The 15,863-nt window shown below is 43.2% G+C and overlaps 2 protein-coding genes across 13 annotated transcripts in view; one reads left to right on the top strand and one right to left on the bottom strand.

Moving 5' to 3' along the window:
* The window catches only part of FAM228B (family with sequence similarity 228 member B), a 42,584-nt gene extending 40,629 nt beyond the window's left edge, over positions 1 to 1,955 (top strand). For both annotated transcript variants that reach the window (XM_019481321.2, XM_019481310.2), the window contains one exon: positions 1,702 to 1,955. In XM_019481321.2, coding sequence (XP_019336866.1) covers positions 1,702 to 1,810 — 109 coding nt within the window. In that variant the 3' untranslated portion in view covers positions 1,811 to 1,955. The remainder of the gene's footprint in view (positions 1 to 1,701) is intronic.
* The window catches only part of ITSN2 (intersectin 2), a 126,855-nt gene that overhangs the window by 13,980 nt on the left and 97,012 nt on the right, over positions 1 to 15,863 (bottom strand). Inside the window, exon 28 of one of the 11 annotated variants that reach the window (XM_059729088.1) lies at positions 10,636 to 14,191. The exons of the other annotated variants lie outside the window; for them this stretch is intronic. Coding sequence (XP_059585071.1) covers positions 14,190 to 14,191 — 2 coding nt within the window. The 3' untranslated portion in view covers positions 10,636 to 14,189. Of the gene's footprint in view, positions 1 to 10,635; positions 14,192 to 15,863 lie in introns of those variants that run through there. 11 annotated transcript variants of the gene reach the window in all.

The following is a 15,863-nucleotide window of genomic DNA, read 5'->3' as shown; positions in this document are numbered from 1 at the left end:
CCAGCGTCCTCACCGATGCTAACACCATCAGTATGGGAGCGCTGATTATTCAACATCAACTCCGGTGGACAGGGCATTGTGAGTGCATACCTGATGTACGTTTACCAGAACACCTACTAATACTCCCAACTCAGCCAAGGACAAAGGACATGCAGGGGCCAGAGGAAACACTTCAAAGACACCCTCAAGGCGAACATAAAGAAGTTTGGCATTGACATCACCAACTGAGAAAAACTAACCCAGGGCAGGGCTACATGGCAACAACTTGTGAAAGAAGGTACATCTTACTTTGAGGAAAACCGTCTCACCCTGGACACAGAAATATGACAGAAACGGAAGGAAAGGAAACAAGACTGAGAAATCCACAGTCCGATCCTCCCTTTAACCACCACCTGTGGAGACTGCCAGAGAGTCTGTGGCTCTAGGACTGGCCTTCTTAGCCATCAAAGGACTCATCTGCTACCCTTTACTTGACCTGCAGCAGTGATCATCCTTGACCATGAGGGATTGCCAATGATGACAAAAACAAGGAAAGCTCACTAAACACATTGTCTATCATTAAACTGCCAAAAGCAACATGTGGTCAGTAATGGAAACCAACTATGAAGCTGACTAAAAGCAGCCAACACTGAGCACGACTATAAAACACATGACCCACATTGGGCAAACATGCTGAGGAGAACTGTTTATAAGTTTGGGGTTTTTTGCCCTTAAAAAACAACTCCCAAAACACACAGGTAGGTGTTCCCTCCCCAGGGAACTGGCACTGGGCCTGGAGGTACTGCAATACTAGGCCAGCACCAGAAGGGCCAGAGCCAGCCCTGACACCTCCTTGGCGCTATGGTTGATCTTAGCCAAAAGGCCAAGATAGAAACCTCCAAAGATAGGTTAGTGCAAGTAATCTGAATTAGATATATGGTAGTGCCCATTAAGCACAGTCCCTCTCAATGATGACTATTTTTCAAGTCATGATGAGCTACTACATTTCTTACATTTTTACTTCTTCACTCCCCCAGCTGGGCTGCGCTTTTCTTTCCTCTTTCCAATGATGCCTATTTTTTCACCAGCCTTAAATGCCTGGCAAACATCACCAAACAGGGCCCCAAACAGCTCACCAAGAATCCCCGTCAATCTGTGGCATATGATTAGCATGGCCCCGCTCTTCATGAGGTTGAAACAAGACCAGGGTGCCCTGCGCCTTATCTGCATATACATTTTTAGAGGATCCCAGGACTCATGACAAGAACACCCAGTTTGTCGTGAGTAGGGGGCTAATTAGCACATGGCTCCTTTGTTGGGAATGCACGCACGCACACAGAGCAGTGCTGAGCTGTGGGGTCACCCTGGCTTGTCATGATGTTGACTCTGGTGGGACCCAGTCCAATGAACTATACAGAAGTCACAAGCCTTCTTATAGTACAGACCTTCTTAGCCGCCAACAGACTCATCTGCTCCCAGCAGAGATGAGAGGCCTTTTAAGACTATTACTGGTTTCGGGCATTGGTCGGCTCCTTTCCACGTTTGAGAAGAGCTGCAGGAGCCCAGTGATAGCAGTGAAAAAACCAACAGACTTGGGGGAAGGGGGAGGACAAGTCTGATGTATTATCCATGTGAAAAGATGGGATCTTAAAAGTTCTGTTTATGCAATTTATATAAAAAATATTTTAGCTAAAGAAGTTTTCAACCATTTTCATATTGCAGACTCCATCTTCACAGCTTGTCTCACAGACCTGCCACAATCATACAACAGATCCATGACAAGAATATTTACTTGCATGAAAAAAGCACGAGGAGAACGGCAAATCTGTAGCTTCCTTCAATACCCAGGAATAGAGAAGGGCCAGGATTATGACCTACCAGCTCTTTACACACTTCAAAAAACAAGGAAGTGCTTCATGGCCTCTGCTTTGGTAACTGATCTCTTAGATTATTAAACTGAAATTAAAGTATAAAAATCAAGTGTGCCATTTACTTTTGTGCTGTTTCCTTTACGGATTTTTCTTAGCTCAGGCAACTTGATTAGAAAAGCTACATGCAAGTGAAGTATTGATATAATTAATAGCATTGCCAATTCATACTGTATTTGGTATTTTTATGAAATTGTGAGAATCATTTTCCAGTATAAAAGTTTTTAGTCTTTCTGGTTGTAGACAGAAGTTGAAAAAGGCAAATCCTAAAGGCATAAATACTGAAAGCACAAATCTAAAGCTGAAAGATACATAACAAAATAATGCTTTTTAAGATGACCTTATGATTTGGGAGGCCTAGCCTGATTTTTTAATGCTTGGGGTTGGCAATATAGTTCTTGTTTTTTTAAACATTTATGTATATGATTCACCAGGGTAGGGCTGAAGGCTTTCACGGTAGTTTGAATAAGTAAAATTATCCATGTGTTTGCAGGTTCATAGATTCATCCCATGTCACTGCTAGCTCTCTTGCACTATATGCTGCAATGTGTTGCAGAAACTGAAGAAAAATATAGTTGTTTTAAGCAGGGTGGATTTGATTTAAATCAAATTGACTTAAATCACTGGTCAGGAAGCCTTGAATTAATCACTGTTTTCTGCAAAAAGTGCATTCTGTTTTATTTAACCTTATGCGGTGGTGAGAGACCCCCACAGGCCTCAGAAATGCTGGGGGCAAAACCTGGCATTCCTGAAAGGGAAAGGAGAGCCACCTGCACCTGGGGATACTCACCTCCTGAGCAGGTGGGGGTGGAGCAGGAGCTGTGTTTCGCCGGCTCTTCAAGTGTCTGCTTCCTGGGCGGGCTGGCAGCAGCTGGAGTCGCCACTGCGGGCAATTTTTAAACCCTGCTGGAAGCCAGCAGAGGGGCAGAAGCCAGCTGGGAGCATGCTGGATGGAGAGAGGCTTCGTGCGCTGGCAACAGTGGCTCCGCACACACTGCCTCACAGCAGAGGAGCGGGAGCAGTGGCTGGCACTAAGCTGGGGACAAGCAGTTCCCAGTCCCTCAGCAATAAGGAGATCCAAGCAGGCACTCCTCTCGGGGAGGACGCCTGGCACTGCTGGCGAGGGCCCTGAGGCTAAGGGCTGAAGCTCTAGGTGTAATATCCATCTGGGTATCAGGCTGGATTATTACAGTCAACACTGCACCCCATTGTCAAGGGGACTGACATATTGTTGGGACGAAGACCAGAATACCCAAGTGGTTGGTGAGCGGATGGGGTGTAGGGGAGGCACAGCCCCAAGGAACACTGCAATGCACCCATGAGTACGCCTGTCTCTGGGGAAGAAAACACCATAGAACCCCTCTTACATATACCATCAAGTCGTGGCAGGTGAGTTGCAGGGGACCCCGGCTGTGGGCCGGAGCCATATTCATGATGCCGACTCGGAGTGCGACACCTTAGTACATATTATTCACAACTCAGACATAGATGTAGGTTTCATTATTAGAAGGTACACTATACATTTTAAAGCCATGACTTAATTTGGTATTTTTTCAGATTAATTTTGCAGCTACATCAGAGAACTAAATTATGATTCGGTTGTTTTATTTACTAAAGCTAATTGAAGCAGATACTTGTAAAGTAATTGGGAGATGAACTATTTCCAATTTACTAGATTAATCATGGATATATGGGGGATATTTTTGCCACGCTGTATTAGGTGGACAACAACAACCATCACCACCACCAACAGGCATTTAAATTGTTTTAACTAAAACAAACGTATGTATTTTGGCTATTTTTCTTCAACAACAAACACGTATATTTACAAACATATTTTATTTTAACAAAACAAACGTATTTTTGCATTTTTAATTATTTCAGTTATAAATGTGAAATGTGTTTTTAACAAAAATTAAATAGATTATTTCAGCCAGGTCAACACAAGAAACTTAAAATACTTGCAGAGAGACAACAGGGCTGATGGGTAGGTAATCAGGTCTGTTATCTCCCGTCTTCATATACTGCTGTTAACAAGGATGTTATCTCTGGAGACACAAATCCACAGTTTGAGAACTCAAACTCAGCAATCACAGAGATGCTTAATGGGATCTTCTGGACTGAGCACCGAGTCTCACTGGGTAGAGTGGTTTTCTTTAATCTTTACTAATCTGTAGAGGAGCCCCTGGGAAACCCATAAGGTTGGACCTCTAATATAGTCCATGGCCTGTTGTGACCTATTTATAAAACTTTTCTAAAAGGTTATATACTATTTGAAACAATACATTCATGTAATTAGAAGTTATAATCCCTATTCCATGATGATATCTTTGAGCTTTAACATATCATAAATTAAAACCATCTTTATATAGTTTTTTTTAAAAGCATCTTAACAAAAACTAAAAAAGATTAAATTAAAAAAAATCTGATTAAAAAAATCTAATTTTTTGGATTAAAAAAAAAATCATCGATTTTTATCTAACCTGGTTTTAAAGAAACTCCCAAGTGAATATATTATTTTAAAAGATCATGGAAATATTTCTGCCAAAAATAGTGTTACAAGTATGGCTTCTTTTTGAACAGCAGACAAACTCTGGACAAAAGCTAAAATCCTTTAGTAGGGTTGGAGTGCTGCTGTAGCTGTGATGGTCCAGGAAATATTTGAGAAGCAAGATTTTTTTTTATGCTGTCTTTTATTGGATCAACTGTACAGTTGGGAGAGATGTTAGACAAGCTTTTGGGCACAAAGCACCTTTCCATTAGGTTGGTCATTGCTAGAGGAACTTCAAAGCTAGTTTTTGAAATGGCAGTTTGACAAAGGGAATAAGAATGACTTGGACTTCATAGACATTAGGGGCTGGAAGGGACCTCATGAGGTCATCGAGTCCAGCTCCCCTGCCAGAAGCAGGAAGTCTGTTAGGATCAAACAATCCCAGGAAGATAAATATCCAAATATCTTTTAAATGAATCGAGTAGGTGCTTGCACCACCTCAGGGGGAGTCTCTTCCAGACCCTGGACACCCAGACTGTAAAGCAGTTTTTCCTTAGGTCCAGTCTAAACCGGCCTTCCAGGAGTTTGTGGCTATTAGACCTTGTTATCCCTTGAGGAGTCCTGGTGAACAACTCTTCTCCCAGTTCCCGATGCACCCCCATTATATACTTCTTGACTACCACCAAGTCACTCCTGAGCCTTCACTTCTCCGGCTGAAGAGTCCTGTATCCCTCAGCCTCTCCTTGTAAGGCTTGCTCTCTTGGCCTTTGATCATGCTCTCCTTTGGACTCTCTCAAGCTTATCCACGTCCCTCCTGAAGTGGGGGCCCAAACCTGGACGCAGAACTCCAGCTGTGGCCCCACTAAGGCCAAGTAGAGTGGGAGGACGACATCCCAGATTTTGCTTGAGATGCATCAGTGGATGCATGCCGGGGTTTGGTTTGCCTTGCCAGCCACGGCATTGCATTGGTGGCTCATGTTCATCTTGTGGTCAATCAAGACCCTCAAGTCTCTTTAGGCCAGGGTGCTAGCGAGTGAAGCACTGCCAAGCCTATACGTATAATGCTGGTTTTTCCTCCCTAGGTGGAGCACCCTGCACTTCTCTACGTTGAATGTCATCAGGTTTTGGTCTGCCCACCTTGCGAGCATATCCAGGTTGGCCTGTATCCCCAGCCTGTCTTCCAGTGTGACCACCTTCCCCCAGAGCTTAGTGTCATTTGTGAACTTTGCTAGTCCGCATCATACACCCGAATCCACATCATTAATGATTATTGATGAAGATGTTGAAAGATTTCACACTCTGGAAAAGATTTTAGATATTAATAACATGCCCTTTTCCCATTGAGTGCCTGGGCACCTTTACACGTGCTCTGGAGGTGAAGGGGTGCTTTAATTAGAGCAGCTCTCGGGATCCGCTCTAATTAAAGTGCCCACAGCATCTCAGGTATTCAGCATCCAACACTTCAAAACAGCAGCAGAGTTGTTTTAACTAAAGCTCGTTCAACAAGCTTTAGTTAATGTACTCTTGCCTCCAGTTTGAAGTGCAGGGACAGTGAATACACGAGACACTGAGGCTGCTGGAGCATGCTGGAGCGTGCTAATTGGCAGACTCAATGGATCGATCTAGTCTGCTCTGATGCACCGTAATTACAGTGTGTTGGAGCGGATGTCCCACATGTCAACAGACACCCCCTATTTCTGTTTGTTTTGCTCTTTTCATCAGAGTCTTTTCCAGGATCAGTACTGGACACAGTATTTCACATGGGGGTAGATCACTGACAACAAACTAGAATGTATTAGCTTCGCCCTTTTCCTGAATATACTACCTACCAGGAGCGTGTTCCGTTTACAGGAACAATTACCTGCAGGGCAGCTGATGTACAGTAAAACTCTTGCCTTTTTGCCTTGCAGTAAACTATCTTTATGCCCAAGTCCTGATTGATTGTAGAGTTAGGTCTTTTTTGACTCCTTAAAAGTTTAATTTTGTTGAATTATATACGCAAATAAGATAGCGTTATTTAAAAATGTAACTTAAAACATGACTCAGCAGTGCCCTCTCTGAACATCACGGGCTTGTATACTTCTTGGATGTGGATTGCTTTGTAGAAGGAGCATACTTTGACAGGAGAGGAATCCATGTCAGAGAGAGAATTGCCAATTTGTGGCACGTGGTGATGTTCACAGGGTATAAAACCCTTTGCAGCAAAATATAGTGGAAGACAGGGGAGACATCCAGACTCTGACACTGGGTTCAGTTCTATTTTGTTCCCTCGGTCCTACCACTTGAATTCTAATCTTTCTGACAAACCCCTGGAAACTGCGATTAGTACTTGCAGCTGCAGGCGAGTCAAGATGCCAAGCTTTCAGTGTGTAGGCATCAATTTTACTTTAGCTGCTCTCCAGGTAACCATCAGGCCAGAATTAGAAGGGAAGAGGAAACAAACTCAGATGGAAGGATTTTTAGAAGGTTTGATCCCTTGAACCTACTGTGGTCATAAATGAACTGCTGTTTACCCACCTGACATTTGACCTGAGCCCTGGTGGTTTACTCCAGAGGGCTCTCACACTAGCAGTGCTTTACTCGTCGTGTGTCTGAATTGGTCTCGAACCAGTGTAATTCTCTCTCCATTACAGGTTTCCTCCTCTTGGCGAGTGCAGTCTCAATTACTGCTACCTTAGCTCAGTTTGTTCATAACTACCACTCACTGTCACTCCAAACACTTGTCATCAGCGTTGTACATGCTATTCACCAAAAGCTAGAAACAGCTTTGGAAGGAAAATATGTAGTTTTTGCTTTGCAAAAGAAATAGATACAGCTTAAAAAGAGATGCACCTGGTGTTTTCAGATGTAACACGCATTTGAAAATGCAATTCCTGTGATTGGCTATTGCCTTCAACTTGTAGTTAGATTTTAAATGTTGTGGGATAGGGAATAGCTCACATTCTTCGGACTAATTTTTGTTTTTGGGGAGATGCAGCCCAGAATAGGAAACTACAAAGTAAAAATCTCCTGAACGGACACTCATGCAACTAGCGAGGTGTCCAATATGTACCCCAGAGATCAATACTGAGGTCTGGATCAGTGGATACTCTTAGCTGTATCAAGACTCAGTGATGGTTACGCACGTTACTAGAAAATAAGACTGCAGTTACAGAAAGATAAAGATCTAGAATGGCCGAGTGGTAAATAGTGACCTTATTCTGGACACAAACTTTATCTTCCCTTCAGAAAATTTAGCAATCTTTTTTATAGTCAAGCCCAGATTACAGTAATTTCTACTTATTTATAAGGCATCCAGTAAATAAGCAACAGTAAGAAAATGTTGATTATGTTACAGCAGCCTCAATTCAATTTTGCCTCATTAAGTATTTACTTCCCAAGTCAGTAAGTCTTGAAAATAAAGTCAAGCAGGATCCAATGGTACTGGAAACATGATTTTTGAAGTGAAGCAATACCTTTACTGGGGCCAACTTTACAGTGTAATCAACCCCCTTCCCAACTATAAGGTTGCTCCAATAAAAGTTATTTCCTTCGCAAGCCTTGCTTCTCGCATATTCCCTGGACCATCACAGTTCCAGCAACATATGACGACTACAGCATAGTGCTGGAATCTGGAATATACCATTTAAGAGATTATAAATAGGAAATCCTATTTTCAGAGTTCAGGTTACAGGGGAACTCAGGGGCACTGAACACCCGCCCCCTCCATAAGAGACAAGAGTCTCCCTGTCTCTGATTTTATTAGGGTATCACGATGGGCAGCCCAATTTTTTTTTTTTTTGCAGCCCACACCCCACCAAGAGTCAAAGTGTAATTCGAACCCTGCCTACTTTTAAGCATTTTTAAAAATAATCTTTGTCCTCCAAATATACATGAACAAGGAATATTGTATTTTACTAACACTGCGACTAATCCTGCAGATACTATGAAGTACGTTTCCTAGTGAAAAGATTTAATAGATTCATAGACATTGGGGCTGGAAGGGACCTCACAAGATCATCTGGTCCAGCCCCCTGCCCAAAGCGCAGGAAGTCAGCTGGGGTCAGATGAATCCAGCAAGATAAACATTCAAACGCAACTTGAACGTGTCCAGAGCAGGCACTTGCACCACTTCTGGGGGAGTCTATTTCAGACTCTGGAGACTCAGACAGTAAAGTTCTTCCTTACGTCCAGTCTAAAATGGTCTTCCAGCAGTTTGTGACCATCAGACCTTGTTATACCTTGGGGAGCCCTGATGAACAGGCTCTCTCCCAGATCCTGATGTACACCCTAATATACTTATAGGCTGCCACCAAGTCACCCCTGAGCCTGCGCTTTTCCAGGCTGAAGAGTCCTGTGACTCTCAGCCTCTCCTCATAAGGCCTACTTCCTTGACTTCTGATCATGCACGTGGCTCTTCTCTGGATTCTCTTGAGCTTCTCCACAACCAATTTAAAAGAATTGGATGCAGCACTCCAGCTGTGGCCTCACCAAGGCCAAATAAAGGGGGAGAATGACATCTTGGGTCTTGTTTGTGATGCATCGGTAGATGCAAGCCAGGGTTTAATTTGCTTTGCTGGCTGCAGCATCACATTGGGGGCTCATATTCATTTTGTGGTCAATCATGACCCCAAGTCTCTTTCGGACGCAACGCTAGTGAGTGAAGTACTGCGCCAAGCCGATAGGTATGATGCGAGTTTTCTCCCAAGGTGGAGCACCTTGCATTTCTTTAAGTTGAAGGTCATCAGGTTTATATCTGCCCACCTTGCAAGCCTGTCCAGGTCAGCCTGAATCCCCAGCCTATCCTCCAGTGTAACCGTGCTTCCCTATAGTTTGGTATCATCCGCGAACTTAGCCAGTCCACTTCCGACACCCGAATCCAGATCGTTAATGAATATATTAAAGAGTGCTGGTCCGAGTACTGAACCCTGAGGGACACCAGTGGTCACCATGCGCCGTGCTGACTCGGTTTTGACGACTGTCACTCTTTAGGTCCGACCACGCTCCATTGGACCGTAAGGTCGTCAAGGCCGCAGTTTCCCAGTTATGCTATGACGGCATCATGGGAGACCAAGTCAAGGCTTTTTTTAAATCCAAGTAAATGATGTCAACCTCTGCCTCCTTCTCCAGGTGATGCGTCACCTGGTCACAGAAGGGTGGTCCAGCACGACCTACCCGTAACAAAGCTGTGTTCGCTGTCTATCAGATGTCCTACACTGAAGTAGATTTGAGTGCCTGGAGAGTAAAAGCACATTGCAAGTAACAAACAAAGAGAAAGATGACCCTTTGGGGGTCAGAGAAAAATGATCGACAGGACAGCGTGAGGTTATTCGATCCCACCTCTTGCTCAAGGCAGGATCAATCCTGTTCAGACTCTCTCTCACTTACATTTATATAATCTACACGTAACAACTTCCACTGAAGAGATTCCACAACCTCCGTGTGTCCCAGTGCTTAACCGCTTTCTGAATGAACCCAGACTTAACCACCCTCTCCTCATCCGTCACGTTTTCTAGACTTCTAATCCTTTCTGCTGCTTTGCTTTGGATTCTTTCCAACTCATCTACTCTAATTTCCTAAAAAGCCCCTGTGCAGCCCTCCTGATGTCAGGCTTATTGGCATAGCTGGGGCAAGGCCCTTAGGAACATACTCAGCTGACAATTTAAGACCAAACTTTGCTGATCAAGGGCAGAACCAAGGGGCGGGGGGGCAGTGCTGCAGCTGCACCCCTCCTCTGGCTGCAATGTGTATGCGCAGTGGGCTCTATAAGCTCACCAATGATTGGTGTCTGGTGACACTGCTTTTGCAGGGCTCCAGAGCCCACGGGTTGAATGCTGCTGCAAATCCTTTCCCCCTTTCTCTCCCTCTCAGCTGAAATTCAGTGGCAGGGGAAAGGAGGGGATGAGTGGCAGAAGCGCTCACACACTGGGGTCTCAAGCCACCCAAAAGTGCAGGCTCCAGCCAGAGCTGGCATCAATGAGCTGGCGAGCTCCGAGCAGGAATCTGCACTGACCAGGAGTCAAGCTCAGGAGCTTGCTGCCCGTGTGCCTTGCAGCCTAAGGGAATTGTGGCCACAACCCCTCCCTCACCCTGCCTCTGATCGGGTAATACAGTTCATGCTCCCTGCATTTAGCATAGGAAGACATGATCCCATTTTCAGAGGGAGACAAAATACTGGTTTCTAAGTCCTAGCAAGCTAGTGAAAGGAAAATGACTGGGTTACTTAAACAAACAAAAACACCACACGTACACGCTGGAGCCTTTTATGTGTCCCTTTAATAAAATGCATTTGCATAGTTATCTTACAAGTTTATTAAAAAACAAAAGCTGAACAAGTACCTCATGCTAAGCACAGCCTGCATTTGCATTGTCTTTACATTTATCCCCAAACGTTAATACTATAGCTTGCAAAAAACAACAAGAAGGTATTTTAAGGCAACACACACCATTATGTAACAGCTGAATAGTTCCTTACACTGAAGCAGCGGTATGTTGTAGTCGCACGCAGCACCACTGAAGGCAAGGGTTTGTCAGCATTCCCATGACAGACACTTATTTACAGGTGTTTGCAACTTGACCAAAAATCACTCTGGGATACAATTTGACAAAGCCTTGAGCTAGGGGTAATTATACACTCAATGCTAGAGGTATTAATTACTAGATTGGTTTAAAATGGAACTGTGCATCTTTTCTGCTCCTAGCTGTAATTATCTGTTGACATTTAGCATTTCTGTAGTGCTACATGTGCCTTACAAAGGCTCCAAACCAGTAACTATTTGGACCCCCTGGATCTATGTTAGGCTGTGCGGCTGCAGAGGCTCTTTCTTTGAGGACCTGACTGCAGGACTGGGAACTTAGCTTTGAAAGCAAAGGTTTGCCAGCTGCTAATCCACAAAGCAAACAAGGCAATCTGAGAACGTGGAACTGTTCCAGTACTGGTACTGTGCTAATACGGTAATATGCATGTCCCTGGCCTCAGATCTCTCTTCAGGAGGTTTTGTATTTCATATGCTGCCCTGGTGAGGCTTCTAATCAAAGCCAGCCTCTTCTGTGGCAAGAGGGAGCGAGCCTTCCAAAATACCTGCCGTAACACTATGGAACCACAGGCACGTCAACAGGTTTTAAGTGTGGAAACTGAAAAACGAGAGCAAGGAAGTTTTCATTTAAAATTAAAACTGTTTTTTGACTCCACTGGTCTCAGCTACGCTCTTGCATTGACACAGAAGGTCCTTGTAAAACATGTCTCAAACACTGTCTTCCGACTCTGTTTTTTCAATAATCCAAAAGGTATAAAAATTCTCCTGCACCAATGTGTGACTGGAGCACACAGCTTTCTGGTGCACTGTGTCTGAACTGCAAAAACCTCTTTGCTTTAGAAGATAAACAGTGCATGGCAGGGACATCTCTATCTTTACAGTGCAGAACAAATGGCAGATATTCAAAGTAATACTGAACCAGCTAAGTGTAGGGGGAAAGCCTGCAAGGGTTTCTCTCTCAACTTAGTTCTAACACTTGCAAGTTGAAATTGAACGAAGCGATGCTTATATTCAACCCTGGGTTACTTGTGTAAAAGCATATATGCTGCTTTCCCTAATCTCTGGTAGCAGCTGTGCATAAATGGGCAAAACGTTATTAAAATCCTGTAATACTGTTTCCTAAAACATCCATAATGTGTGCATGTGTGTCTTTTCAGAGATCTACCAGGAACTTGGCATTCAAGATAAAAATGTTGGATATTTAGGAAACCAGATTTGGCTCAAATTCTGTTGCTTAATAGCATCATGAATTTTGATGTTTTAAATGGGATAGTTGACAAAGACACATGCATATTAGACTACTCTAAGTGTCTGTTGCACTCCAGGAGGACACTTCAGCCTATACTAAACAGGTTTTCCAAATCAGAAATTAGCACATTTTAATAGAAACATCCTCAGCTAAAAAGCAGATTTCAGCAGGAAAGAATAACCCCATTAAGCCAGCTAGAACACTGCTATTTGAGCAATTAATTAGCATATTCTTTGCCTACAATCAATGTCATTTCATTCTGTAACAAAATATTGATCTAGACAAAATAGAACTGGAATAAAAATCCATTTGACTTAGGTTGATGTAGGCACATTAATGTAATTTGTATTGCACAAAAGATATATCTCTGAACTAAAGGACATACATCACTTGATAAAGTATATTAAATATGTATATTCACTCCTTTTAGAACTTTTAGAGGAAGGCTTTTAAATCTCTGTAACGGTATTAACACTTTTCCTGATAGTACCTCACAACATTCATATATATAAATATAAGTAAACTCGCAGTAGTTTGTAAACATTTCAGATTGCATAAGCCGCATTTATCGTTTCATTCCCAAATTCAGGAAGCTGATGAATTTAATACTATGCCTACCATTCTCTTTTTGGTGCATCCTCATAGAACTGTTTTATCAGATGAGCAGTCTGCCAAGAAATGGACATTTTCATTTTGAAGAGGTGCCAGACTCAGCATCTGGGAATGGGGTGGGGGGGTCCATAAAACAGGTACCGCATGTTTTATGCCCAGGTACAACATGGGCAGTGCAAGTTTCATGACAGCCCCTTACCACTGGTGCCTTATTCCTGACTTGGACAGACCACTTCTAAAGCAGGAAAAAACTATTCAGTTTCTAATCCCATCCAAACCCTTGGCCTTCCTGCTGAGGCTAGCAATCCAGGTGGCTATTAACGTGTGGACACCTCTGTACTAGGAACTGACTGAGATTGTCCATTCATTTTTGTAAGAAGAAAGCCAGCTTTCAGGTGGTAATTATTTTCAATTACAACTGACTTGGGGCAGATATAAATGGTGTCCTGAAGAGAAAAGATTGTTCAGAGCAATTTAGTTCTGTATCAGAAGTATGTAACCCGCAACAGTGGGGGCAGGGTTGGGGTCTAGCAGCCAGGTGCTGGTACAGATGATGGGTTACTATTCTCTAAAACTGAAGTCAACATATGCAATACAACAGTAAAGTGCTTGAGGGATGGAGGTGGTTAAGGGGTAGGATTTATCTACCTGAAACAACTTGCAACACATCCCCCAGAGTGGATCTAGCTTGCAAGACATCCCACAGTGCTATCATAATGATGCAGAAGAACAGGAATCAAAACCATCTTCCATCTCTATTCTCCCATCTCCACAAGACGGACCCTTTGAGAGGCTGGACTGATCAGACAAAACAGTTCTAGGATCTAAATCCTGGACCACATGGCATACTTGTAGTCACAGTGGCACTTTGCAGTGTAGACAGGTAGGACAGGTTTTGTTTTGGGGAGAATCACATATGCTGCCAATTAAAAAGCTCACTGCGTAGACTATTAGATGAAGTGTCTCAGAGCAGCAATCAGCAAACATATTAATTCAGCAAAGTATGCATGTAACAACATTATAAGAACACGACTGCCCATACAAAATAGCTCAGGTTACTTGTGCAAATAGTGGGTCTTTGTGTGTCTGAAATCCCACCATGCAAGGGATAACTTGATATGCATGCTAATGATCTGTGATTATCAATGTAAAAGGAAAAACACTAGAGGAAACCAGAGTGGACAGCAGTGAAAGCCACACAAAGACCCACTATCCTTCCTGCTTTTACAAATTAACTGTCACTGTAGATTATAAAAACCACAAAACTTAATTTCTTGAGTGGAGCTAACATTCATACGAAGCAAAAGGCTTGTGTCAGAGATATCTGAGCAGGGCTGCCCACCCTGCTTCCAGGCTATAGTCAAACTTGGATAGTGGGTCTCTGAGGTGCTTTCACACTGGAAGACAACATTGGGTCCTAAAAAAAAAAAAATGAAGGAAAAAATGAACACAAACACAAATTTGAAGAGTGAAACATATGAGGACAAAGACAGAATGACACTGAAAGGTTAGAAAGGAATGACTAACATTCAACTTTCTGAAAACTGAAACACTGATCTCTATTCTTTCAATTCTGTATTTTATAAGCTTATATCAGAAATTATTTGAGCCTAAAAATGTATCATCTTCAACCAGTTATCACAGATGCCCACCCCGCCCCAATACACTCCAGCTACATGATTCCCAACTCTCCTTCCCAGGAAGACTGGAAATGCAGTAGTATGTAGGACCTACAATACACTGAATCAAACTTGAGCCACTGGCAAAATTCCCACAGACTTTGATGGAACCAGGATTTTGCTCATAAGCTTCAGCGCAAGGGCTTCCACACCATTTTACATATACCTTCGTTGAAAGTAATTGCCGAAAGTAGGCTTATCATTACAAATAAAATTAAACTGGTGACTGCATCAGCAAGTCGGCAAGGCTCTGCAATGGTGGGCTGGACCAACCCGCCTGGGTGTGAAGCAGGCTGGCGCTTCCACTCCAGCTGTTGCTCCTTCCAGCCACCCGGCCATGTGGGGTAGGCAAAGCCCCCACTGGCTGCCCCACAGGGCAAAGCTTCTCCGCCCTCTTGCCCCCTGCACTAGGGAGAAGCAGTGGCAGCGGCTGGGTCAGAAGCTCCACAGGCCAATGAAATAGATCCATGGGCTGAAAGTTGCCAACCCCTGGTCCACATTAAATGAGACCTTTCCCTTAGTGAGTATATAATCATGCCATATCACGGAAGTATCATTTTGATCTCCATTCTTGTTGGCAGCTTCATGATAGAAGTCAAGGTCTATAGTAGCACAAAATCCATGTTAATTTTATTCCTAGAAATGGTACCAGCAGGCTAGGACTTAGTCCCTGTAGGGGTGCAATAAGCTACCTAAGCTGTAGCTGTTCTGAGGACAGAGGACTTCAGGCTCCAGTATGGCAGCCTTAAAAACATTAAAAGCACTAAATAATTATTTGAGAGGAAAAAGAAAAAGATTCCATGACTGCTGAGAGGTCCTGATTTTGTATGTTTGTTCTTGTGAAAAGTGAATGTCTTTACGACAAACATACAATTGTGAAATCGAAAGAACAAAATGATCTTTTATCCCCATTACAAACTGAATTCAGATATTCAATGTCCAACACAAAGCAGCAGCCAAGGTTAAGCTTTTTATTCGTTACAGGAATACTCTTGCATGCCATTGTTAGTTTAGCACAGAGTTGCAATTAGCTTTAAACCTCCGTACATAAAAGTGTTAAACATCCTACTGATTCTATGCTTTCTGTAAGCAGATTCGCATTTATCTAACTTGGACCAATTTTCTGCAAACGTGAGATTAAGGGCTATCAACATGTCATTACGACACAAGGAATGCCCCTATCATCATTGCAAACTCCAGAGCTTGACTCTCAGATATTTCACCATGACTTGACCTACACCCAGAAGTTTTGCTGGCACTGCTGTGTCAATCATCAACCCCCTAAAAAACATACATACGCTGGCTAAAGCCCTAGAGAAGATGCAGGTGCATAACAGATAGCAAAATCCTTTTGCCAGGACAGCTTGTTCTGCCTAGAGAACTGGCTTCAGGTACACCAGCAGAAGAGCT

Source organism: Alligator mississippiensis, chromosome 1 (assembly GCF_030867095.1).
Source record: "Alligator mississippiensis isolate rAllMis1 chromosome 1, rAllMis1, whole genome shotgun sequence".
Lineage (NCBI taxonomy): Eukaryota > Metazoa > Chordata > Crocodylia > Alligatoridae > Alligator > Alligator mississippiensis.
The sequence above is the reverse complement of the archived record's forward strand: the minus strand, read 5'-3'. Positions and strand labels throughout refer to the sequence as shown.